The sequence below is a fragment of the Taeniopygia guttata genome, chromosome 1 (assembly GCF_048771995.1).
Source record: "Taeniopygia guttata chromosome 1, bTaeGut7.mat, whole genome shotgun sequence".
NCBI classification, from domain to species: Eukaryota; Metazoa; Chordata; class Aves; order Passeriformes; family Estrildidae; genus Taeniopygia; species Taeniopygia guttata.
This window is the reverse complement of record NC_133024.1, coordinates 68,755,700-68,783,301: the sequence shown is the minus strand read 5'-3', so window position 1 is coordinate 68,783,301 and position 27,602 is coordinate 68,755,700. Positions and strand designations below refer to the sequence as shown.

Below are 27,602 nucleotides of genomic sequence, written 5' to 3'. Positions count from 1 at the left end.
TTAGATTGGCAATATTAAGATACTTTATTTTAAGCTTTATGGATTTTGAAAACACAAATAAAATACTTGTTACAAAAGTCCATTTGCTAAAGTTTCTTTAGGAATATACATCAAGCATGATCCCAGCACACAGATAAATGACTTTTACAGAAAGCATTACATAGAGCAATAAATGTTAGTGAAACAGCCAGTCTTTCCAGATATTTTACAATGAAAAATTCTCTTTCCCTTTGCCACATCTATTATTTGGCTACGTTTTTTATTTCTTTATTTAAAATAGCCATGTCTGAATTTAAAATGTGCAACCAAACTAACTGTGGAAGTCAACAGGCACCCAGAAGCCCCAGACGGGAGAATAAGCAGTATTTTTTCAAGTTCACTAGTTCAGGGGTAAAAATCCCTGAGAGACAGAAATACGCTGAATCATTTTCTTCGATGGAAAGATGCTTGTGAAGGGACATTGTCAACAGACAGCTGTAGATATAAACTGTAAGGCTGAAGAGCAATATTAAGACAGAGCAAGAAAAGCAATCTGTAGTGCTAGGCAACGAGGAATGCTTGGTGGAGCAGCATCATGCGACTTCACCAAGGCTGCCTGCTTGCAAGAAAAGCACTCAGCAGAAATATATGCAGAGATACAAAGCACAAGATGCGTTGGTGCTTGTCATTAACATGGAAAACAGTGTGTGCCAAAACTATAATCCCACTTAGTTATAAACAGTATGCAACTGACCTCAAGAGTTAAAATACAAACAAGAATAAACAAGATATTGTGCTCCCATTTCAACATCACCATCAGGACATTTATTACGTGAAGCCAGTAGATTAAGAAACACAGATCCATATATATGTTCTGCTCCTCAATATCAGTACAGAACTACTCACTAATAAGTGTTTAACAGACCAGGTCACTAAATTCTCTGGGACCTGGAAACTGATCTCAGGAACAGTATGCCTCTAACCTTCCACCTCAAGTCCCTGAGTTGCTGCTGGACATCAAAACAGGTTTACTGTTTCTGCTTTATGAGTCATATCCCTGTAGAGTCCTGTTCCTTGCTACATGCTGTGACACAGGTCCCCAGCTACATCCCTTTCCTTAAGCCTATTGTGCGTACAGAAGCTGCACCACTGAATGATGATGCTGTGCTGATTTTCAGTGTTATTTAACACAGAGGCAGGTCAAGCTAGGTAGATCAAGAATGAGTTCACTCACACTGTTCACTAAGGCTGATGTGAGCCTTCAGAGCAGTGGAAGAAAGCCAGTCTCTCAGGTTATTGAAACATCCAGAGCATTAAGAAGCCCACTACATCTGATGGACGTCAAGCACCACAACAAGCAACACTAGGAGGAAAGTGTGGCATAAATGGTGAAAGCAAGTCCAAGCAGACTTCAATCTAAAGATTTAATCCTAAAGTTAATGTATGTTTCACAACCAGTACACTTAGCCTATGATCAGCCACAAGTTTAAAACTGTTAGCAAATAAACAGGAGTTTTAAGAGCAACCTTTAGGTTCTGACCTAAAGATCTATAAATACCACTGGGGGATGATCTAGTTTGAAATCAGATTATCTTTAAACTAACTAGAAAGCAATCATGCTTACGAGAAGCCCTTATGCCAGTCACACTTGCTCCACAACAGGACAAGCACTTTAAAGAACAGATGTTGAGAGCATGTGCCCTGTGCTATTTTAACATTGAGTTTCCTTATATTATTTATATCACTTCCTTAAGAGGACAGTAGTTAAACCAAGCTACCCCAGCCCCACTTCAACCTAACCGTGCAGCCAGTTTTGGGCTCAGTTTACCAGAATGTGAGGAGCAAGTTCTCAGAGATTTGCTGATATGTTACTTTATCAAAAGGCCTCAGGAAAACAGCAACTAGAGAGGAAGAATACATCACCTTTTCCAGCAAGGCATTCTCCACTGTGCTTACCCTGAGGAGACACATAAAAGTGTCACAGTTTGATTTGTGCTAGCTTTCCCTCTGCAAAACCATTCTATCAGGGAATTTGTTCCACACAGGGATGTACAGTTTTATGGAAGGACTGCTGTTCCAGTTCTCTAAAAGGACTCTCCAGACTTCAGGCTTCTGCCCTAGATTTAGGTCAATAGTAATTGGACATTGTAGAAAATGCACAGGCTCAGTTCAGTGTTGCCTAATTAATTTCCTAGTCTGTTGATTTGGCAGTCGCCCTACAAAACAGAACAGTTGGATACTTAAAATTGTATTGAAGAATACCTTATGACACTAGCAAGCCTCCTAAAAACTAAGCCCAACTCTTTTGGTATTAATGAAATAAATATTTTAAATTGCCTAGAGTACAAAAGTGAAATCAGTTTTCTCAGGTGAGACTATCAGCTTGGTTCATTACAAGAAAAAAGATCAAGCACAGCACAGAATGTAGAAACCCAAAAACTTCACCTAAGGAGACTTCCTTAAGACGAAGCACAGAACTCACAGGTGCCAAAGTCTTGCAACCTATGGAGCAGAGTCAAATGTACCAACTTTCTGTCTGGGACATTATATTCCCAATCAACTGGTGAGCATACCGATCACAAACTAATGTCACAGCCTGAAAGAGAGAGTTCTGCACGTTATTTTGATCTGTATGAGGTGCCTTTCAGTATGTAACTGCTCTTGGAGTAGCATAATCATGATGAAGAAAAGCTTATCCACTGAAATTAGAATTAAAATTCTTTCTGTTCCTAGGCTTCTGTCACAATTTTACAGTCAACTTGCTTGATTTTTTTTGAAATCCTTCTTGAAGGACAGAGAATAGCCCCACTGCTGAGTCTTGCCATCCTGCCAAGCTTTCTGTTGGAGCTCACTTGACTACCATGTATTCACTGCACCACAGGTCCCATGTGCTTTAGGTAGTTTTGGCTTAGGCCTAAAAGCAAATGAGAAGAGACAGATGCCTCTCTGCAGGAACTTTCCTCGCTGGTGACCCTGGGGGTTGAGCTGGCAGGGCTACCTGAACCGTACGAAGTAGCTGCTCTACAAAATAGCCTTATAAAATTCTATTTACATATTAACTGAAGTAAAATATTTACTTCAGGGCAGGAAGTATTGTATTTTTCGATCAAGAAACAAGCTCAGTGCCTGAGCAGTTTTATGGCACTTTAAAGGTGACTTAACATGCCTACCTTGATTTAAAACAAAAACACATTCCAGTTCCTTTCCCTAAGAAGTGAATTCTGCCAATAAAAAGGACCTGAAGACTGAAATAAACTCCAAGTAACAGTACTGAAGGGAAACAGATCTTCTCTCCAAAATCCTTGTATACAGGGGCACTGAGATGGCTTTTAAAGTAAAAACAATATACAACAATATTCGCAAAAAAGCTTAATATAATCTTTTGAGTCTATAAACTCTAAACAATAAATAGGAAAAGTGTACATGGCACACCAGAGCAGCTAAATATTAAAACAAGTACAAATTGGTAACACCTATATTATTAGCAATAAGTTTGTTTCATTACTGTGATATAATACAAGCTAATGTACAAGATGTTTTTACAAAGGAAAACTACAGAACAAATTTAATACAGAGGGTGAGGGAGAAGGGAAGACAATAAATAACAAGGCACAAAAATCTCTCTTGCTGCAACCCTGTAAGGCACCACTTGTGCAAACATAAAACTATCAAAACCTGTAGTGGAGACATTCTAGACGTACTTAAGTAACTGGATAATATATTTTAGATGTGACAATATGCTTATATTCTTTGAAAATAAAAATGCTTATGTTTTAAAAATCAAATTAGTGAAATGGGTGAATTAATAGCCAAATATAAGAGTCACAGGTGGTTTCTCCCAGACAGCTCCACAAGTGCACCTTGATCTTGACCTATACTAGCCTTGCTAAGAGTCCTGGATCCAATATGGTGCAGAGGGAAACGCTGCCAAATTATGTCAAATTGTGCACACCAGTAATTGTGACAAAACACTCTTCAGGGATTAGGATGAGAATTAAACAATTTTCATTTGAAACCAAAAATTATTTAAATCAAGACGTAAAAGATTAGTAGCGTTAATCTAACATAATTAGGGATCTTAATACCCAAAGCTGTAATTCATACCTCTATTTAAGAGCTGGGCACCAACATTTTTCTTCCTAATTCTATTGCCTGCTCAGAAAATCTATCATGAGACAAATTTCAGAAAACCTTCTCCCTTACCAGAAGATTACAGATACATAGTTAAGCACACAAACTGTAAATTTCTCCCTGTTTTCTTATGTTCCTTGGTCTCTACTGCATCCTGCTAGAAGTTTTTGTCCTGTCTCCAAATACATAGAAATCTCCAGATACTAAAATTACTTTAAATATGCACAGGTTGGATAGGTTTTTACAAGATGAGAAGGGTTTTCACAAATAAACAAAGTTTTCTTCTAATAAAAAATTTAGGAAGCACTCCATTTCTCATTAGTTTCAGACATGTGACTTTTTTTTTTAATTTAGGAACAACTTTTTCCAAAAGTTTTGCTTGCATTCTTGTACCTCGAACAACACAGTAATCAATCCGAATGAACTTGATTATTCAGTTACTGGCTAGTTGTGGTTTCTTATGTGGCATATCTTATGTAACACCTAAATACCTTGCCACAAATCAAAACACTTAAGGTCAAACAACCTGCAGCTTTAATGATCCTCAATCTACTGAGCTGCCAGAGAGGAAAATCAGGTCAATCTATTGTATTTTAAACAACAGAGCAAATGGAAGGAAAAACTGTCTCAAGTGGTAAGTTAACATTCATACAGCTATTTCCAGAAAGGCTGTGCCAGCTTAGGTATGCTTCATTCTTTATATTCAGTCCTGTTTTAAGGGTATAAAAATTTGAGCAAATACAATGTAAACAGAGCCAGGTAGACTGCAGTAGTAAAGGACAAAATCATTGATCTGACAGTTTTAAGGCCAACTATTTATGATTTGAAATATGTCATACTTTTCCATGGCACTTAATACACTGAAAGTTAGTACTGGGTGACACTAAGCAAGGGAATAAGTAGTCATATGAGATATGTACATGTAGCCTCAATTCCTAAAATAGAAAGTTCAAGTTTTCTTGTCCAAGTAAAATCAATTTCTGAAAGACCACCTGTGGTTTCCTACACTGAACAAAGTAACATTACTATTTAAATCAATTTAGTGCAAACTGACCTAAGTCCAAAGACATAACATTCGTTGATTTTCAGTCACTACTTACCAAATGCCCCTATTTCTTTCAAAAAAACAACTACATATTTCCCCCCCACACCTTAAAAGAACAGCAAACACTTGACAACTAGCATGCTGTTCTAGTCTACATTAACAAAACTTGCTGATATACAAATCGTGCTTTGGTCATGCAGCACAGACCCATCCTGAAAATGACCCAGCTCTCCATTTAATCAGTCTAGAAGAACACAGTGCCAGATGTCAATTAGCAGGTCATCCTGGCCACTCCGTACTCCAAGCTGACAACGGCAGGCTCAGCTTTGGAGAACTCGGACACAAGTTCGCTGTAGCGATTGTCTGCTGTGTTGCTGCCCTCTATGGTTCGCACGGCGTCGTTCACCGGCATCGGCGGCTGCTCCTTCTGGAAGCACGGAGGGGATTTCAGTGCCACGGGGGCAGGATCAGCCGTCCGCTCCTGTTCCTTCACAAGGACCACATCTGACCGCCCGTTTCTCTGCTTTATTTTCTGAAATACAATGAACAGTTACCAACAGCGGGCATGACTCTTTACTGATGATACTGTGATTTTAAAGGAATGTATCCCTTTCTTTTGCTGGGCCAACTCAGCGTCTGCAGAACTCTGTTACATATCCTAGCTTAGATATGTAACAGTGCAAACATTAGGCTATTCATCATGAATTTCTTCCCCACAGTTTACAGCTGATGCTACGAGCACTGTTGGCTTAAAATTTGCAGAAGGGCAGACGACAAAGAATGCCTATTAATATACCTAGAGAAGGAGAGCTTATTCCAGGCTTGCCCCTTGTTTGGTTGCTATCAAGCTGGAAATACTTTCTGGAGTAGAGGCAGAGGAAGACAGACCTTAGTACTGTAGCAAGCAGGGATCCTGCAATCTCTTAAAGACCATGAGTCTCTTAGTGACAAAGCAGCTTGATATTTAAAGCCCTTCTATCTTTCCTAAAAACCTTCTAAAAGCCATTTAGATCTAAAAAATGCCAATACAGTTTGTTCAAATGCATGAATACTCTACAAACTGTCAATTAAAACACAGGAAAGGAGAAAAGGATGTATCCTGCCAGCATGAGCAAGAGAATAGGAAATATTAGGATTAAGGGATTTTTCAGTCACATGGTTTGGGTTGTTCACTTGTTTCATTTTTGTTTTTAATTCAAACTCACACAGCAATTGGGAGATTGCACTAGTTAACTCAACATATTTGTTTGTTGATGTGTTTGTATTTTATTAGAACTGAGACTAAAATCCAGAAGACTGGGGTCTCTTGGTATCAACTTTTTATAGATGGAAACAGCAGTAGCAAAGTCAACATCAGGAGTTCAGACAACTACATCTCATGATCTCTCAAGTGACAAATGTAGGCTCAGGTGAAGTTAACATCTTGGAATGAGGGTCTAGAAAATTCAAAGCTGAGACTTTACTTTCCCTCTTGCTTATTCTTTAGATTGCTTTTTGAGTGTTTTTCACCTTGCTGCTTCAATTGTATGAAATTTTTAAAATATAAAATTAAGATTTGAAACAGTATTAGATTAAGTGACCTGAATTCATTACTTTACAGTAGGATCAGTTTAATAAAATCTTTCCTCCTAGAAAAGATGTACTTCCCCCCCTTCCCCCCAACATAATATACAGGAATTGTGTTACCATTTCTGTCCACACACAAGTATTAAAACTGATAATCAGAAGACTTCTGCAGTCCTTAAAAGGCATTATTCTGAAGTTTCAGCACCTTAAGTGATTGTAACAGAAGTATCAATCAGCCTTTCCTGGCTGTTTACTGCAGCACCTAGAAGTCAATTATAGACGTCTGATGTCTGATTAAGCCATCTTCATAAAAGCATTACAATGTACATGACCCATAATTATGATGACTTACAACAGCATGCACCTGCATATGAAGTCAAAAGAAGGAGAATACTTACTGTTTCCATTTTAGTAGCTATAATAGAAATAAAACATTTTCAGTCCGCTTATTTTAGCAACACATCTGCAGCTACATGGATACCTTGTTATCCAAGATAGTTTAAAGTTGGCTAAGTTTCATAGAAACCTGCCTTCAGTAAGGCTTTGATAGCAGCACTTCTACATAACAGAGCTCATTAATAATGCACAATAAATAGCACCTTAGAGCACTCATCATAGAACAAGCAGTGAAAGTCCAAGTCACCATTACACAGAGTAAGTGCCAGCCCATACAGCAGAGACATTCAGGTGATAACCAGCAGCACTGTAACACCTATAATCTGAAGAACAGGTCACAAGGGCACACACTTATTTTGTAATACTTACAGCTTCCAGTTCTTTAATGTCTTCCTCCAGTTGTTTATTTTGTTCACTCGTATTCATGATCAGGTTGAACACAGACTGCCTGGGATGCATACTTCGATCAAACTGATGATACATATTTCTCCAAAACCTGCACAAAACAGACAGCTTTAAGTATGCAAGATAATGACAGAGCTGAAGAAAAGATAATGTATCTTATTTAAACTTACTTAAAATTGAAAGATACTGTATTAGGCTCCAAAAGTGTTAGTTCTGGAGAAAAGTCCGGATTATACAGAGGATTCTGATATTTCTTCTGTTCAGACAAAAGGAATGGCCACAAGGAATACGTCTTCTCTTTTAGTCTTAAAGCAAAAAGAGTTAGAGGTCAACAAGCAGAAGATAACTGTTTATGGTGTGCAAGTTTTGCCTACTTGAAACAAATACTTTTAAAATACAATGCAAGAGGAACTGATAGAAACTTCACATAAGCTTTCCAGTTAAATGCATTGAAGATACCTTACTAATACTTCTAAATGAGTAGTCTTGAATGGGTAAGAATTTTAAGATTACCTAAAAAGAGATTGGGAGAGGAAATTACATTATACCTCCTAACTTAAGCGTACCCACTTTTAGAGGGGAAAAAAAAAAACCCAAAAAACCCCCCAAAAAACCACAACCAGATGAGCAGGAAAACCTTAACTTTCCCTATGAAAAAGAAGATGCGATTTTCTACCAGAATCAGAAAGTCTGTCTTCAGCCTTCTTCCCTGATGCAGTTCAACATAGGTTTCAGTACTAACAATCCTTCCTCTACTCAGAGCCTAAAATGAAGAGTCACAGAAGTTCTTAGTCTGCCAGAATAGACAAAAGACACATTACAATGTGCCTGCTTACTTTAACTCTTCTCGTTCTTTTTGACAGTTTCCAAGAAAGTTACCAAACTGGCACGAATGGACGTGTTCATGGATTTGAAGGAGGAAAGCTTCATTGTATTCAAAGGCTTGTGGAAACTGCTCAGTCAGATTCCACACACTTTCTAAAAACTGGGTGAACACTGGCGAGATCTCTTTTGGATCACCATCCAACTGACAACATCTGAAAAAGATTCCACAAACAGACTGAAACCAGTTTTAGAAATCAAGGAAGTCTTAGCTGCAATTGTTTTAAAATGACAGCACCATGATTCGATGCTAGCTTTGATTTGGAAATTGAGCACCTAATTTCAAGAACTGGGGCAATTTTTGAATAGAAATAAGTCTTTATTTGACCTGTTTTTCTGACTTATAAGTAATCACACATCTATATTAGGTACAAAATAGCAACATAAGACAGTTAAGTTCCTTTGTGTCTAATACTGCCACAGTCAACATATGGAGTATACCAGCTACAAGCAAATTAATAAGCAGTAAATAGCAGCCAAACTATTGTGATAGCTGATGACAGGCAGATCAAGGGAAAAAACAGAACTCTTAACATACAGGACTTCTAAAGGTAGGTGTGACTTCATCATCAAAGTAAACATAAATGCAAACTTATTTTTAAAGATACCAAAATTATGTGTTTCATATTACCTAAATAGCTGAAACGTAGCTTTACATTGTTTTTGCACTGTCTATACATTGGTGCAGACCTTGCTGCAGTCATCAGCTTCTGTGAGCACGGCACCAGTAGCACTAAAAATTTACTTCTGCAATATAAATCAATTATCCAATAGGTATAAACTGCAATACACTGTAGACAGCAGAAGTTTCTTGTCTACTGAAAACAGCTTACTCATTGCTGAACTGGTGCAGTGTGGCTAGAAATGCTACATCTACAAGCTGTCTTTTGTTTAAGAATACTTAGCTCAGTTCGCTGTATACACTTTACTGTATCAGAGGAGTGAACTACCTGTCAGAGAACTTGTGCCCAAAGGAGATCCAGTCTTTCTCTATCAAGACCTAGAGGGTAAAAAATCCAAAATCTCATGTAAAATATTACTCTATCTTACACCTACAGTATTAACCCCACAAGTTATCAATATATTATACTTTAAATCTGAGTAGAATAAGTTACAGTAGAAACAACTATTTATCACTTTGTAGCTTCTCTATTCTTTTAGAAGCTTTTCACAAGATTCTTAAAGCACATTTGTAAATACTAGTAAAAAAAAGTTAAGCAACTTGCTAATCAGGTAACTGATAATTTTAAGAAAAATGTTGCATGATTTCACTAGTAGATTATTAACTTTCTATGGTAAAGAAGAAGAAAAACAATAGTACTTCATGCCTGCTGTCATAATTTACATAAAACCAAATAATATATTCTTCCTAACATTTATAACAATAAGTTTGTTCATATCAACATTATCTTGTTTCATCACTTCAGTCACACTATCAAGCACCAAAAAGAACACAGGACCTTCAAGTGAAATGGACAGAAATTAAACTGAAAGAAAGGATTAATCAAAACCCAAAAAGATTAAATTACTTCCCTAAAGATTCCCACTGTTCACAACAAATAAATCCTATTCTAATTCTTCCTCAACTACACTTTCAGTGCTTGTAATATTTGTAGCAGTTTGTTCTAAACAATACACTGAATTAGTTTTATGTACTATCCTTGAGGTGTTATCCCATAACACCTTGTCTTGTCATTGCAGAACACTGTTGATTTTCTGCTTACCATGAATCCTTTGATTGTTCTGTAATAGGAATCTAGCAAGAGAGCTCCAAGGGAACAAACTTGGGAAGTCCTATCCCAGCCATCTGAACAGTGCACCAATACACTTGCACTCTCAACTGCTATTGCCTGCAAAACACAGTTGCTTCTTAATCAATGCTCTTTTCTAGACAGAAGTAAAAAACTAAGTAAATAAATAAGTAAATAAATACATTTAAGAAAACCCCTATATTTATTTCCAACTCATACCATAGGCCATCTTATTTAACAAAGCTCTAAAAATGTTTACTATGAGGAAAAGATTTAATAGTATCAGAAAGTAGGAACTTGTCCTTAGAAGCATAGAAAACTCCTTGAAAATAAATTCCACTACCATCTTTGCATAAACTAACCTCTACAGAGGTTCCCAGTTCTCTCTCTCTCCCTCATAAAACTCCATTTACAAGAAAACCTAACAATATTTAGATTACACATTACTGATTACAGATTAAAAAAAAAACCCAAACGACATGAACTCATCATTAGAGATACCACTTGTTCATCATTATACTACATAAAAGTAAAGGCCTAGGAAATGCTCATTAGCTTTATCTCTTGTTGGCTCAGACATTTTTGAGTGTCATCATTAGGACAATCACCCACTTTTAACAGAGGTAACTCCTTGTTATTTCATCTAGCAAAAACAAAGATCCAGGTTTTTTCCTTACCCATTACCATCAGATCAAGCCCTTGGCTTCGTAAGTGCTTGGCAAAGGCAATTGTTCCTCTGAATTATTCACAGAATCCTATTTCCTTGCCAAATGAAGTCAGAATAGCCACCTTGGCTGCTCTACAATTACTGCCCCAGTTCCATTTTTCAGAATACACTAAATAACAGTTTGTTCCATCCACCAGCAAACTGGTTACACTTTTCAAAAATATGTAAAGAACCAGGAAGCATAAAAATCCCTTTGTCTCCCAACAAGATGAGCAAACAGCATTCATAAAATCCCAGAACATTGGCTGGAATGTTTAACATTTCCAATCATAAAGAAACATGTAATACTTTAACCAGCATATTGGATGTACTGGTATATATACTAAACACCTATCTTCAAAATGATCAACTGCAGAATTTTACATATTGCATAATATTAAGCATAATTTTTCTGGAGGAAGTCAACTTCCCACCAAATAAAGAAGCAGTATGCAAGTTACCTTGGCTAGGAAGACAGCAGCATCCAACACAGCTTTGATGTGACGCAGCCATCCAGAATTCTCCAGACCAGACAAAAAGTCATTGACAGACAAACCCCTTGTGCCACTGACTGAAAGAAACCAAGAGTTAAAAAGCCTTAAACAGCCGTAGCTACCTACACCCTGCAATGCAGAAAGAAGAATAATTTCATGTTGTATCTAATCCTCTATGTTCTAAGTTGAATGGCAATTTCCTGAAAGATTTATAATCAAATGGTTAAGGCAGGGGTACTACAAAATGTTCTCCACTCAGACTTCAGCTCTGTAGAACTATATAACCATGAGCTGCAAGAGTAAGATTTTTGTGTTTTTTTGACAAAATACCATTCCAAGTAAATACACTGGTTATCCCCACCAGGAAGCCTTACTCTCATCACCATGGAAGGCAAAGCACATATCAAAGGCTCATTGGAAATACTTAATTAGTACTAGGGAAGTAGCTGCATCCAGACAATATACACAGTTCAGAGTAGTCACACTGCCAGAGTTTTGTCACCTCCACCCTGCACAGGAGAATAAAGTAAGCACAGTACAAGAACGCAGGGATTAATTAAATCCACTGAAATTTTGTCTACCTTCACATTTGACACACTACATTTCAGACTGATCTGTACGATTCTTCCCTAATATACTTGAATCCTGTAACAATAATGTCAATTCAGGAAGCAAGGAAGAACTCAAACTAAAGGAAAGATGCTTTGCAGTGTAGCAGCAAGAGATGCAGAAGTAGACTGAAAGGTTCTCACCAATTCTCAGAACCAATTCACACGTAAAACAGATAACCAGTTTCTTGTAAAATTTTGAATAGTAACTCACACAGTTACTATTCAAACATGACAAACTTCTGGAATTAAAAAAAAAGAAATCTGCAGGCTAACATAGCTTCAGCTATGCGTAATTCTAAGAGAAGACACCCAAGGCTGCTAGCTACAAAAATACCTGCCTCTTCCACAGTGGAAGCCTACTTTCCACTACACTTAACAGCTAGACTTGATGACCTTAAAAGTCTTTTATAACATAAATGATTTAATGATTCTAAAGCGTTGGCCCCAGATGAAAAGAAAAAGGTTCTGTAGATGAAAATCAGCAGCAGGAATATAACAGCTGCAAAATCATCTTTATCTCTGGCCATGGAAGGAAGTGAGTCAGCAGCAAAAGCAGAGAAAAAAAAATTACCAAATCATTCTGTGATGCAGCTTCATATTTAGTCAAGTCCCCTGATGTAATGAAGGCTGTAAACTCAAATCACTGCCTCCAAGAGCTTTCCTGTACCTGCACTAGATGTTTCTCAGCTTTCAGTCAAACGAGTGTTGTTACACTCCCCACTGCTCAGGACGATTCGTAGTGCCAGGTGCTGATGAATACTAGAAGAATGACAGGCTTCCAAATAAGTATTGCAGCACCTTTTCTAAACCCCACAGATCATCATCTACAAAACTACCTAGTAAACCACACAGCCCAATGAGGTATCAGATCATCATGAAATCCCAGGACAGAAGACCTACTTTTAAAGGTTAGTTTGTAAATATCAGTAAAAGAAGTAAAAGCAAGCTGGTTTTCCCCTGTCTTTTAAAGGCATCATTAGGCAGGAGTTCTGCTTCCAAAAGATCTGGCACATGGAGGAAATAGATGAGAATGTGAGCAAGCTGAAAGATCAAGTCATTTTCTATACCAGTGGTTCTATACGCTTGATCAGTCACAACAGTATACAAACAAGTCCACCAATCAGTGGTAAAGGAAAGAAATTGAAAATAGTCAAGTATCAGGAAATTCAAACATCTGCAGAGAAGGGACTGGACAGACAAAACCATGTCTAGAGGAATTCTTCATGGCAGCACACCTACACATTCTGTAGCTTATCATTTACAGCACAAGCTTTCCAGCTAGAAAATAAACAGGCTTCTAGCCCTCAGTTTGTTTTCACCCAGATACTGCTGTCAAAATCTGCTTTTGATCAGAATTTTCAGCTTGGCAGAAATATTCGACAACTAGTAATTCCCATTTCTAGCTAGATTTCTATATTTTTATAAACGAAGGCACAGATAGGAACACATATGTTGAGCCCCAAGAGTTACTTTCAATTTCTGTGAATTAACACAGGCACTTTTATACTAGTTGGTGATTAAATCAAAGGCATTGGTACTGGTCCAAGTCTGAAAAAAAAAAGTTATTTTCCAGTTCCTTATGGTCTTTTGAAAGGTGAAAGATAATTTATGGTACCATTTATAGTACCAGTCAGATAATTCAGCTACTTCACAATAAATAGGATTTAAGATAGTTGTACTTATATGGATGGATCCCACCATAAAAAACACAAGCCCTGTGTGCACATGAGCCCCAAAACCTCAATGTTTCCTTGCTTGATTGTCATTACTCACACTCAGAGACAGCCTCAGACAGCAGTTCAGGAGGTGACTAGATCTGCAGAGTGAAGCATAGCAGGTTGCAGGCAGGGCTTTTTATAACAAATAAAAGAACCTAGATAATCCTTTGCCCTATATAGCTATATAGAAAATTCCTATATCGAAAACTCTATATAGCACACAAACTCCCTCAGTTAACACACTTCCACCATCAAAATATATGCAACAGACTGCAACAACTGCTGAGCCTTATCCCCAAACATTTTCTGCAGAAACTCCCTCTTGACATATCCAAAACCTTTTTGCTTATCAATCCTTTCTGTTATATAACATTGTAATTTAAATATATAAAACTTGAACTTTTCATTTAGTGTCACAGCTACAAATTTAGTCTATGTGAAGTTTCTCCCATGACTGGTGTAGTCTGCTCATTGATAGAGCAGACATCACCATGTTCACTCTGAAGAAAACTATTTTAGAAAAGTTTTGAACCACTGCATGCAATGTATTTAATTAAGAGCTGAATCCAAAATGAAGACTACTCTATAAATCCCCCTACCAAGCTCCATGGTGTAGTCCCATTACAAAAGGATATTGGGAAGGATTTTGTCTCACGTTTGGTTTGACAGTAGAATCTTTAGTTTCTGAAGGAAGTCAGGCAAACAGACACAGAGCCAAGGAGCAGGACACACAACAAACAATGAATAACTGTTGTTTGTTATAAAAAGCCCAAACAACTGAGGCCAGTCCCAGTTACAGTGGTGCTTGAACAAACAGCATCACTGGTATCATGCTCTGATTTGAAAACATTCAGTCCAGCACATTCAGGGGAAGTGAGTACACAGAAGCTAAATGGCATATTCCTCATTTTCAGTTGTGAACCATTTTCATGGCATTTTCTTCCTGATCATCCCACTTGACAGCACATTTCTACAAGGGGCTGAAGAGTAAATTATTGCAAACATCCCTAAATTTTAAGGGTCCTTTCTACCCCAAAGATGCTTCTACTTCTAAAGTGGCATTCAGCAAAACCCTAGTGAATCATACAGACTGAACAGAAGTAAAACCACTGTGTTCTTTAACAAAAAACTTACGTGGAAAACAAACAATAGAGATTACTAATTATTTTGTTCAACAGTGTTTAAACAAACCAATTCTCCACACAAGGAAAAGCTCAAACATATTCCACACCCTTAAAGATACAGATACATATTTAGTAAGTATTGCTGGTGGGAAGCCAATTCAAATGGAAGGAATATGAAATCTGTGAAGTTTAACTGTGCGATGCACATACTTCTGCATCAGATCTTATTACACAGGAGTGGGCCTCTTAAAAAATTAAAACAACAATCAAGTTTTATTAGCTAATTTCCTAGAATTAAACGTATTAGTAAGAGAAAGGGGGACTATGACAAATCTAAAAGCTCAAGCTCAGGATCATGCTTCTCATCTTTCCTTTAGGAAAAACACATGCAGGAGTAACCAGAAAGATCCATATTATAAAAGCTCAGCAGGTTCTGTGCTCAGTGCCTGAAGAATGAGTTAGCAGCACATCCAGGATCAATGAAAATAAAGATTACAACACTAGTCTGTAAGATTTCTTGATCAATGTAACAGCATGTCTTCATCAAAACAGGCTTCCATTCAAGTGTAAACCTTCTCTGTCTCTGGAAATACTTGCATAATTCCAGAAGCCAAGCACTTACACATGTATTGTGTGTCACGTGTGGAAGCCTCACTTCTGCCACTGTATTCTAATCTCAGAATCCACAAAATGTCTTAGATTTTCTCTCAGCTGTCTACTTAAAAAAATATTAACAGAATTATGAACACAGTTCTGCCTCTCCATTTTAACCACTAGGAGGCAGGCAGTGGCATGGTGAAGTGGCTCACATTTCCCCTTGCCCTCGTCTCTACAAATATCTACAAGCACACAAGTGTCTCACCAAGTCAAAGAGCTCAAATTTTGTACAGACCATATGCTCATTGTGAATTCTGTGGAACAAAGTGCCCCTCGGAGAACTGATATTCTGTAAATGAAAATGTATCAACAGGCACACACTTGGAAAACAGGGCAGTCTTTCCCACTGACATACTAACAAAGCTCACTGAAGACATATGTGCCATTCAGTTTTCTTCAAAGTAACTCCATTCGGTTGTGTTTACAGTTTAAAGGCCGAGGTTTAAGGTAATTAATTACCACAGAGCACATCAAACTGGTACTAAACACAGAGCTGGAATAAACCATAGAAACATCAATGCCGTTTGTGTAACCTATTATTAAAGGCTTCAGAAAAACACCCTGTTTTCAAATACACTATTTTAGTACAGTTAAAACATACCTTCCAGGAGTTTTTGCAGGCTGGATCTCATTACATGAATATTTTCAATGCCAACAAACTGGAACCTAATGTTTGAGTAGTTGTCTTCATTCTCATAGCCCTTCCCAGCAGCTCTGTTAGCCATTGCATTAAGCTAAAAAGAGGAAAATAAAAATACTGAAAAACATTATTGGAATAAGAAAATCAAATCAAGAAACAAAAGTCAAGCAATTTCAATTGAATACATGGGGGAAAAACCCAAAATAACACAAAGTATAAACAGATTCTAATATAGTTTGTGGCAAATCAGCTTAAAAACACTGAAGTATAAGAAAAGGACAGTATATACATATAAAAAAATAGTCTATATTTAGACCTGACATATCTGAATAATGCATTCAGTAATTCCCGTTCTCTTCTCCAGGTTCATAACTAATAAGCCTTTATTTATGTCCAAACATTTCTAAGTAAAGACACTACAAACATCTCACCTACAAAGGAAAGAGTAAGACCTAGACATTTTCAGCTCCTGTGTTCAGACACTTGAGTGAACTTAATACTAACGGAAATGAAGATGGGTCTAAAGACCGAGAATTAGCCACACACTGTAACACAGGTAGTAACATAATTTCACTTAATAAAATAACAGAATTCAGTTTAATTAGACAGTGATGAAGTATGACGGTGAAGCACAGGAAAAGTTGTGGATCCTGGAAGTGGTCGAAGCCAGATTGGATTGAGCTCTGAAGAACCTCATCAGAGGTTGGAGATGATGTTTAAGACTTCTAACTCAAACCAATCTATGATGACCTCAAAATGCCAAAACAGAATTTCCTCCACTTCCTCATTTCTGAGATAGTTTGTACAGATCATTTACACAGAACATAGTACTTTCCCCCATTCCAAAAGAAACCACATCACAGCTCACCATTTCATTAATTTAATTTCCTACAGTTAAAATTATCTGGATCCCACTCAACTGTTCATTTCTTAATTATGATTTAAGTATATTTTAAAATGCCCATCTCAAAGTGTAGCAGTATATTCAGAGAATTCTAGCTGAGTACTGGGACAGGTTCAACTTCTTTAAGAAAGCAAGTAATTAAAACACCTGAACAGAAAGGCCTAACCTTATTTTTACAACATTTTTGCTCATGGTAAGACTACTACTTGGCTCCAAATTTTTCAGAATTACATTGTACCCCTGCACTCTAATATTCAGGAGGAGAGACTTGTCTGCAGCACCAGAAGTAGGTACCTTGGGCCTGGTGTCCATGACGTACATGTAGCGATTTGAAGGATTTGCTTTACTGATGGCTTGCAACATGTGCTCATCTTCCAGGCACCTGGCACTGAAACCTGAGAGAGGCTGACTGCATCTGCAAATTGCAGCCTGTCAGAAACAACAAAAACCAAATCAGCATCACTTTAATACCTGTACTTGAAGTGCTTTGCAAAATCTCAAAAGACACTGAAACAAATTGTTTCATTCAGCAGACAGAACCAGCAAATTGAATAAAGTTCAGATGTTTCAACTTTTTAAGCACACCCCTTGGAAACCCTGAAACACAGTACCTACAACTTAAATCTAAAGATTCATCAGAACGGTTTTTCAGGTTCATCTTCATGTGCATGGTATCAGTTTACATAATTGACATAAAAACTTACAAAAGTACAGGCTGGGAAAATTATATTTTAGGAAAGCAAGCTACTCCCTTAATATGGAATGAATTATGTGTGGTTTTATAATGCAGTCATGATTTTATTATTGCAAGTGCAATTTGTTATCATCTAATGTAATTTTTGTAATGGAAGTTTCAATGATATGTTGTATTTCAGAAGGTATCAGGTACATCTTCCATTATTCAAATAATGATATAACTACGTTCAAATACATCTAGTAACTTCACATTCATCTGAAAAATTCTTTAACTCAGCAAGGTGACAGTACTCCTTCCACTGCTGAGACAGGTACATGCTAACTTACACGACTCTCTGCAAAATCTTATTTCCTACCCTGTAGAATTTTTTTACCTTGTAAATAATTCCTTGAAGAAGCAATTCTATAATTTTGTTAGTTCATCTGTTTGGGTTTTTTTCCCTACAATTTTGACCTAAAAGATTTTATTCCTGACACATCAAGGAAGACAGATCCCTTAAGAGAAAGCTATCCTCAGTTACCTTCATGTTAGTTTTTGAAAACTTCAGTACATTCAACTGATTACTTAAGGTTTTCTTTCAAACTGGCTAGGCTTATGCTGCATCCTGTTAGGCACCACTCCTGTCAGCTGTATTCAGGGTTATCCTGAGTCACACCCTTGCCATAAAAGTCACTGTACTTGAACCTCCTCACCAACCCTTGAACTACTGCCAAATGTTGAGAAATACTTTTCAGCACATTTACCATAAAAGGAAGCCACACTATACCTCTTTATTTTTATGATAATATGACAACACTGGGAATCTTCCTTTGCTTCTGAACTTGGAGCTACCAACAATTATAGGCTTGCTTGCAGTTCTGGGAACATAAAGTTCTCTAGGATACGTTTCACAAATCTGAAAGACACAGATACACAGAAAGGATTTTATAGGCAAGACACAAAGCCTAACCTATTCAACTTGAAAGATGTAAGGTGAATTAAGACACAAAAGAGAAACACTACTGTTTCTTTATACAAATGAAAACAACTTCAAAGGAGACGCACCATGGATGAAAGTAGTACAAACTGATATCCAAGTTACACAGCCAAGCATGACCATACCAGCATTCACTCTCAAGAATGCAACTCTGCACTAGAATGCTAAGAATGTGTTTCAAACAAAATACTGAAATTATTTCCCTCATTTTTAATACTTGCAGACTACAAAGTAACATGAAATCTAATCTCAGACTCAGCCACCCCACCACAACCAGCACTGCAAAATAAAGTAGAATCCTGCTCAGGTAAGAAAGACATAACAAAGCTGTAGAGCACCAGAATCACTGGGGCTAAGCTTCAAACAGGTAAGCATCTATCGAAACAATCCCAAAGAATAGGGGCATCCATGCACACAAACTCTCTCGATGACACCCTGGAAAAAACTCAATTAGGAAGTTGTGAGATTGCACACTGATTAAGGAGTTAATTCTCTCTACCTGCAAGTTTTTGCTTATATTGCAAGCCAAGTGATTTCACAGCAATAAGTTGTTTTCTACAGGCTTCACCAGAAACAGATGCAGAGCAAAACGTGTTTCCATTACAACACTTACCTTGTAATCACGATTTGCATCAGACAACTGCCAGTAATCATTTGGCACTCCCATTCTCTTATATTCTTCTGCTAGATCAATAAGCTGCCAACCTTTGACTTGCTCAGATTCATTTTGTTTTGGATTATAAGAAAAGGCATACAGTTCTTCGTATTTTGCTAAAAGGTAAAGAATATGTAATGGAGAGAGAGTCTTGGGCTTCAAGATTCACAGAATCAAAACTAAATAATAGATACCTGACATGCCTGAAATACCTATTCTGCAACTATCCTACAGTTAACTGACATTTACAGATACTTAATCAGAAGTAGGTTATGAAAGTTCTCCTGAGTGTGCTTGACCTATTTCAGAAGAGACATTTCTAAAGCCATAAGGGTCACAAAATGAAGACTGACAAACTTAAGGCAGAATTATTAGAAGATTTCACAGGATCTGAAAGAACAAACTATTTTGGGAGACAAGAACTAAGATTTCTATCTGCTGACCTTAAAAAAAGGAAGTTTTAAAGTTTCCCTTAAAAAAGAAATTCTTTCAAAAACTTTGTTTTTCCTAGTATGTTATTTACATTTGACAGATGACATTTTGCACTGTTCCAAACACAAAGCAGAAAATGCAAGTGACCATACTGACAGATGTCTCTTGTAAAGCTGATTTGGTAATGTTGTTCTGGCATCAAAATTTCAGCTTTATTTTTGAAAATGCATGAAATTACTAATAACTGATTTGCTTAGTGGGTTTTTAATCTATGTAACATTCAATTAAGAGAGACTATACACATTTATATTCACAATTTCAGGAACAATACTAGAAATGCAAAAAAAAACATATAGGACTCTCTCATTCTGTTAAGGAATACCAGTGACATACAAAAGCCAGACAGCACAGCTTCTGAATTTTTATGCTGATTAATATTTAATCAAAAAAGCCGTTTATATACCAAACCTATGTGAGAGTTTACATAACATATGCTAAAAAAATAAATAGAAAATATATGGTTTTACACACATACATCCCAACTTGTATCCATGCATATACTGCAAAGTCTTTTACAGCTACAAGAATTACCTGTTCTTGAGAGCTGAAGCAAAGAATTATAAATGTCATGACAATCTCTCTCTCTGGGTACAACAAAGTGAACTATCCTGAAGTTCTTGCACTGGATGACAAGGGGGCAGCCAGAAGTAGTCAAGGGAAGTTTTTCCACTGCAGCAATATGATGATGTAGTATCTGTGACATAGAAAAAACTCACAGAGTAAGCTTGCTGGGGAAAAATAAGGACAGTGTACTACTTAGATCAGCAGATGCAAGACAACACACTAAGCAATGCTGAATATGGATTTTGACTAATTTTGTCAGCCAGTTATAAAAATTAATACATTTAGAAGCAGAAATCCAAGAATGGCATTTTGATCAGGATAGTAAAATGTATAAAACCTTCATTAATCTCTTCTGTCATTTTCAAGTGTCTCTCCAAGTGCAAAACTGGGATATAAAACTCCACTGTAGCTGTTCAGTTTTCTTTTAACTTTGTTAACTGATAGGCTTATATCTCATTAGACAGTGTCCAGAAAGGATAGCAATATTTTTTAAGGATCTACAGAAACATGCTTCAGAATTTTCAGACAAAATAAAGGAAGTAAGGAAAAATAATGCAATGTATGAAAAATACAGGAGATCCTGAAGATTTCCAAATTCCAGTATTTAACAAGTACAGATGAAACAGAGATAAGAAAAACATCTCCTATATTACCTACTGTATTAGATAAACATGACAGCTTCTCAGCTAAATGTTTATGACCATTTTAGCAGCACTGTCACAGCAATGGACATAAAAAAGCCCTCCACAGATTTTTCTGTGTGGCAAATCAACACAAGATTTAGGTAAACACATAGAAACAGCTGTTTAACCCTGGGAAGAAAAGCACAGATACATTACCTCAACTGAACAAGATGTTCTTGACAGAATTTCAATTACCTCACTGAAGCAATCAAATCCTTTTAAACATTGATCAGAATTTGACAGGCATCTGAAAACTATGCTGCCAAACATGCATTTACAAAGAGACTATCTTGGAGACACTATGATAATTACACCTGGTACTTGCATTATCACCAGAAATGCAGTACTTGGAGTATAGATTCAACTTCCCCAGAATGAAACCTTTTAATGTAGTGCATAGGGAGACGCAAGCAAGTAATGCTTCTGAATCATGCTGTCCCCAAAAACCCATTTTGTATGAAAGGATAACAGTTTGGTTTGTACAAAGCTCTATGTTGTATCCAAGAACAAATAATAGAAAAATTAATTTTCTTGAAAGCACAATGAGGCACTTAAGTCAGATATTGAGGATACAGGATTAAGGGTAATCAAGGAAAATACACCTACAGGAAAAAAAAAAACTAACAACAGCCAGGGAGATGATATTTCATCCTGGAGGATGGAAGACTTAAGGCACTAACTCAAGTCAGGTGGCTGGACTCCAGTGGGAGCCGCAGCTTGATGTCCATATGTGTGCCATCAGGGCACTAAGCATAAAAACTAATGGGAAGTACTGTACCAGCCAGCTTGGATTGCACAACACTGGTACTAGTCAACAAGAAGCTGCAGCCCTGTCTGAAAGCTATTATGCCAGAGATGAATACTTGTGAAGAAACAGCCGCTTACTGCTCTAAAAAAGTGCATACTATCTTCGTATTCCCCAAACCTGAGATCTTAGGATTTTTGCTATCTCATTTAACCTAGGCAGAATCTAATTACAAGGTAAGTTAACTCTGAAATTTTAAACCTGATGCTTAACCTATGTATCAGTCTCCCACTCCTCCCTCAGCATTATGGTTCAAGTCAGTTATTTAAAGAAAACCACTGCACATGCATTCAGAAATACAAATGAAAGCTACAGAAGAAATTACAGCAGCTTGAGGAAAAGTCAAAATTTTCAACATGACCTGCTTTCAACTGCAGCAGCGTCACGCAAGAGCATAACCTGTGAATTATTAACTTATTATGATACCATGAAGGAGGAGAGTAGAAAGAACAGCTAAGAACATTTTTGTTAACAAATTCAACCTTAGATTAGGAAGAAGAAATGCATCTAGAGAACCCGTGTCTATGAGCCACAAGCATTCATTATCCTTACCCACGTCTCTCTCTGGCTTGAATCTATGAATAACAGATGAGTTGCTGTAAGATACAGAGTTCCCGTCAGTGACTTATTGCTCGTGCTGAACCTATCCAGTAATTTCACTTGCTCTACCTGTAACAAAAAAGGGGAAGGGGGAATAAAACTTAAGTTTTAATCTCTACAGAAATTTAAATTCTAACTTAGCAAAGGCTTTGTCAGTTGGTGCAATAATTTTGAAAATGGTAGGAAACATAACACAGCACACACAAGGCTATTCAGGACAAACTAGAGTGGTCACAAGCTTTGAGACAAACTAGTTCAAATATCCTGTTTCAATACAAAAACATTGAGCTTGTTTTGTTTCAGTTCTTTTTTAAAGCAAGAATTATTAATTACTAAGCTTTTAGGCTACTTCCCCAAAACAGCAAGCACACACTAACAATTTCCGGGTATTGAGATGCCAGCACTGAATTAAGAGCTGATGTCAGCAACATGCTTTATTAACTGTCTGCACACTCCAAGTCATAAAGTCTATGCTCTCCTGACTTCCGTTTTAGCTATGTACTGTCTTTTATAAATTCCCCAACTTCAAAAATCAACATTATCATAACCTTGCCTCATAGTCAAAATACATTCTTAATGAAATGTAAGCATTATACTAGTAATTACAAAAAAACTCCTAGAAATTCAAGGACTCTGATGGCATTTGAAGCAAATAAGCCATGCTTGAGCCTCGCAAGAGCCAACAACGTCTTCTGGTATTCTATCAACACTGTTATCTCAATCCTATGGAAAATATTTCAAAAGAAAAACTATTTCTAGATAGCCTGTATTTTATCTGCTCCTCCTAACTCTGGGCTCCACAGAGTACTCTATTTGAAACAAGTATTACACTATTCTTTGCATGCAAGAACAGGAAAAGAGTGTAGCAAATGGCTTATCTACACACATTCCTCTATTTCTTGGCAGCACTGTCTCATTAATGCCAAGTTAAACCTCTGTGCTACCATTAAATGCATGGCAGAACTCCAAAAACTTCCACACCAGCACGACCAGCACCCAGAGGAGGCAACAAGGAGAGCCCACAGCTACTGTGATGATGCTAAGCCATTTTTAATTCCTACGTACAGATGTATTTACCTACAAAAAGTACATACAGAAACAGAAAAAAAAAAATCAGGTATTTCTTATGATCTAGAAGGGCCTAATTTTGCTTTTCAAAGTTAAAAAAAACAATTTAATGAATACAAAACACAATGAAGGAAATACAAATACATACTAGAAGTCAGCACTATGATAATATTCCAAATTTCAGTTTAGAAAACAAAAAATTAGAAACTAGACTCATCAGTACATCAAAATACATTATGCTGAAACCACCAAGTCCTCAGTTAAAGAGTAGTATAAGTGAATACACCACAGCCAAAACACAGAATCCACAATGGGCAGATCTGCAGCAACAATTGCTCCAGTACCTGGCACTGCACCTCCCCAGCCAAGTGAGAAGTGCACAGAAACTGCCCCAGCTTTGCTCCAGTAACACAACCCACAAAATCCTGGCATGTGAGGTTTCCTTCTCCTCCATGTAATAAGGCAGCTTTCCTCAAAGCTGCATTTCTACCTTGGATGGGCACAGACATTAGTGCTCCAACTTCCACTTGCTAGGTAAAGTCTACAAGAATTCTGAAAGCAAAGTAATAAATAAACTTTTCTTAAAGACAACTGAGTTAGATTCAGCCTCCATAGATGACATATTCATTTAAACTTGACTCAAATCAGCTTATGATACACTTTTTTGCTTTTGCTGATTGATTTGATTTACCAGACTAAGCAAAACTTTCCATCAGTAAAAAAAATCCATGAGAAAAAAATCCATCAGTATTTTCACTAATACAGATTTGACTTCAAATATGCAAACAGGTTTCACTGAAGAATTTTCAGTCTTTTCTACCACATTTTGCTTTAAAATATCCTTAAGCCAACTATCAAGATTAATTGTACAATCACGTATTCTTTACCACCACATTTGATAAACTGAGTTTGATCATTTGTCGCTACTTAAATATAAAACTCTCAGAAGTGATTTTTAAGTTGGCCCCGCTTCCTTATTTAACATAAAATCTGTTGGAGAGTTTAATTTCAAAAAAAGCTACACTCAATTTCAGGTAGCTGTGTGGAGAGTTCTAAAGAAATTTTAATTTTAACATTCCCAGCAAATTGAATTTGGAGGAGGTACAAGACCTATTCCACCACCTTCTCCTGGGGATAACAGCTGCCCTGCACAGCAGTTACTTTATGCAAGATTGTACTGCTATTTCAAGTTTATTTCACTATGACTTAACTAAAGTGAAAAAACAGGAATGCCTCAGATTAGAAAAAGCAGGGATGTCTCAGAACAGCTGGCATGAGCTCCAACTGAACCTACACACAAAGTGAATCTTCAAGACCCACAGTGCAGGTTGTACTTTATTCTTCTTGCTTCCTATACCTGTAATGCTTGCCTGTACACATTTTAATCAATCTGGATATTCCATACCAACAGCTTACAAAAAGCTAAGTGAGCGACAAGGCTGTAACAAAAGAAATATCACACTATTTCTTACCATGACACTGTTTTTTTTCAGAATGTATAATTTTTATGGTAGGAATTATAAAAATAATCACTTCAAGTAGTAAGTCTTTTATCTTACAAATTCTGTTCAGAGCTCATTTATCTCTTCAGTTCTATTGCAACATGAAGTACTTTTTCCCCAGCAGGGCCCCAAAAACAATGCAGAAATACAATCACTTGCAGATGCAAAGAAGTCAGCAACCTGCAGCTCTTCTAGTCTCAATTTCAGGTCTGAAACTTAAACAGATCCTCTGATCACCAAGACTCGTTGCCTTTAGTCTAGCTTTCATTTTGGAATCAGCTACTGGCTGTAACAATACAATAATAAGTTTCTAAACAAGGACTTTCATGTTTGTAAATAAACAGCTGATAAAGAAAGTTTACCTCCACTCTGTCAGTGTGGTGCAAGACTAATAAAGCGACATTAATGGTAGTTTAATCAGAGACCTTCTTTCTGTTTCATATATACACACGTATATTAAAAACAAAAGCAGCTATACATGTTTATATAAAAGTTATGTAAGTTATTACTAAAAAAATTTAAAAGCCCTTTCCTTTACGTAATTATTGGTTGTGAATCTAGTACTGCGACACGAACTATGAAGGCTCCTTTTCTAAACATATCTATAAAGCTACTTTAAAGTCAAACTACCAGGTTCAGGAATGAATCACAATTCCGAGGACCCAACAGACAGGGGGAGTCTTTTCATCAACCTCTGCAGTCAGGGATGATGAGCAAGGTGAGAAAAGTACTGTTAGAAATTTAATTCTATAGAAGCTGTGACTTAAGAACTCATTTAAAAATTAGTCACAACAATAGAGACCTTCCTTTTACATCTTCATTATACAAAGAAGACCAACACACTAATAATAGGAAATAAAAGCCATAGAAGTCTACAATGTCAGCTACAGCTTAGCTAACATGTTTTTAATAGCCTAAAACATTACACAGGCACTGACGGCCTGCGTATTTAACAACACACACTGGAATATTCAAAAAGGAGAAAACAAATCGGTTGTTTTCACAACAGATTTGCCTCCAAAAAAGCTGCAGGGAACCATATCCAGAGCAGACAAAACAACTGCAATCCCCTCCCAGCTCGCTCCTCCCGTTCCCCATTCCACCACAAAACCCCCTACACCAGGATTTTTAGCGCCTTCCCCTTATTACAGACACGGGGGCACACCGGAGCAGCACGCCCAGCGCCCGCCACCCTTCCAGCGGCACGGGCCGCTCCAGAGCCCCTCGCGGGGAGGCACCAGCCCCAGATCAGCAGGAGGGAGGGAAAACAACAACGCCCTCGCCCGCAGCGGACGCGCTGGGCTGGGCGGGCCCTCCCGGCCCCACAGTTACCCCAGCTCCCGTGCCGCAGCACCAGGAGTACCTTGGTGGTGCGGATGTGCTCCATGGCCGTGCCCGCCCGGCCGCAGCCGCCGCCTGCCCCCCGCCGCCGCCGCAGAGCCGGGCCCGCGGCCGCCCGGCTGCGCTTCCGGGGCGGGGCGGGGCCGCGCCGCGCGCCCCGCAGCGCCCCCGCGCGGCCAGAGCGGCTGAGGGGCGGCGTGGAGAATGGTGGGGATTAAAGAGGGAACTCTGAGGAACTCATAAAGGAAAACACGGTTCTTACTCCCGGGTGGGACGCGGTCGGCGCACCCGACCTCCCACACACAGCACAACCTAAGGGGGACTAAATGGAGGATGGGGCAGAGGCAGACCCCGCGGCCAGGCTGTTGAAACCTTTGCAGAGGTGGGAATTCGGTGGTGTTTTCCAGTGGATAAGCCACACAGCAGCTGAAAACCCAGGGAGATAAGGAAGATGCGCTGCTGTTGAATCAGCAACCGTGGCGAAATCACTCTCCTTGGACTAACACATGTTCCCATCATCTCAGATGCTATCCTGGGATACCTGCCTGCCAACCTACAACCACCCCTCACTGACTAAGATGTATGACTAAAGTTACTACATGTCCACCTAGACGTAAAGAAATAATATAACAGCGAGTTAAGAACGAGACGTTAGGTTAGACTGTCGTAACTTCTGGGATCTGTAGATGGGCTGAACCAGTCTTCTCCCCCATGGAAATGCCTAAGAACTGTACCCATGGGTCCCATGATGGTGAAAGGAGTAAGATTAATGTCTCTTTACAAACAGACCATGTTAATCTGCTTGTACATAGGGCTGGGGATTTACAGATAGGGAAGTTACAGAAGAAAATATTAGTTCTAGAAAATGCTACTAATCAACACTGACTGTTGCTCAGTCACAGCCGTGTTATATTCTTGAACCTGTAGAAAGTTCAGAAAAGCATTATGAAAATTTCTTTTTCTTTCTTTGTATGACAAAAGAAGGATGCATATTAAACAGGGGCATAGAGTAGGTATTTTTGGAAGTCTGTACCTTCCAAGTACCTTAGCCAGTGGGAAAGAGGAAGGTGACGGGGAACTTAGGATAAAAAGGGGAACTTAGGATAAAAAGGGGGCTGCGCCCCCCAACAATTTTAAAGACCCCATGGGAAATGCCCCACAGCCTTTCCCTTTATTCTAATAAAATTAGAATATTAGAACTCCTCAGGAC

The 27,602-nt window shown here is 37.9% G+C and overlaps 1 protein-coding gene across 1 annotated transcript; it reads right to left on the bottom strand.

Annotated features, from left to right (window-relative positions):
• On the bottom strand, positions 1-26,534 carry MTMR6 (myotubularin related protein 6). Its single transcript, XM_002191221.7, has 14 exons — positions 26,415-26,534; positions 22,434-22,550; positions 20,361-20,523; positions 19,296-19,453; positions 18,473-18,601; positions 17,304-17,438; positions 16,067-16,199; positions 11,323-11,432; positions 10,129-10,254; positions 9,355-9,404; positions 8,359-8,559; positions 7,693-7,827; positions 7,487-7,613; positions 1-5,687 (listed from the first exon to the last, which is right to left on the bottom strand). Exons 1-14 carry the CDS (start codon positions 26,436-26,438, stop codon positions 5,427-5,429), a joined length of 1,869 nt encoding a protein of 622 aa, XP_002191257.5. The 5' UTR covers positions 26,439-26,534; the 3' UTR covers positions 1-5,426.
• Between the last annotated feature and the right edge of the window lie 1,068 nt (positions 26,535-27,602).

Coding starts and splice junctions, on each gene's coding strand:
- MTMR6 (XM_002191221.7), bottom strand. CDS start 26,438: ATGGAGCACATCCGCACCACCAAG. Junction 17,439..18,472: donor ATTATCATAAAAATAAAGAG/GTATAGTGTGGC, acceptor TGTTTCTGACAG/GCTGCAATTTGCAGATGCAG. Junction 11,433..16,066: donor CCTGCAAAAACTCCTGGAAG/GTATGTTTTAAC, acceptor GGTTTCTTTCAG/TCAGTGGCACAAGGGGTTTG.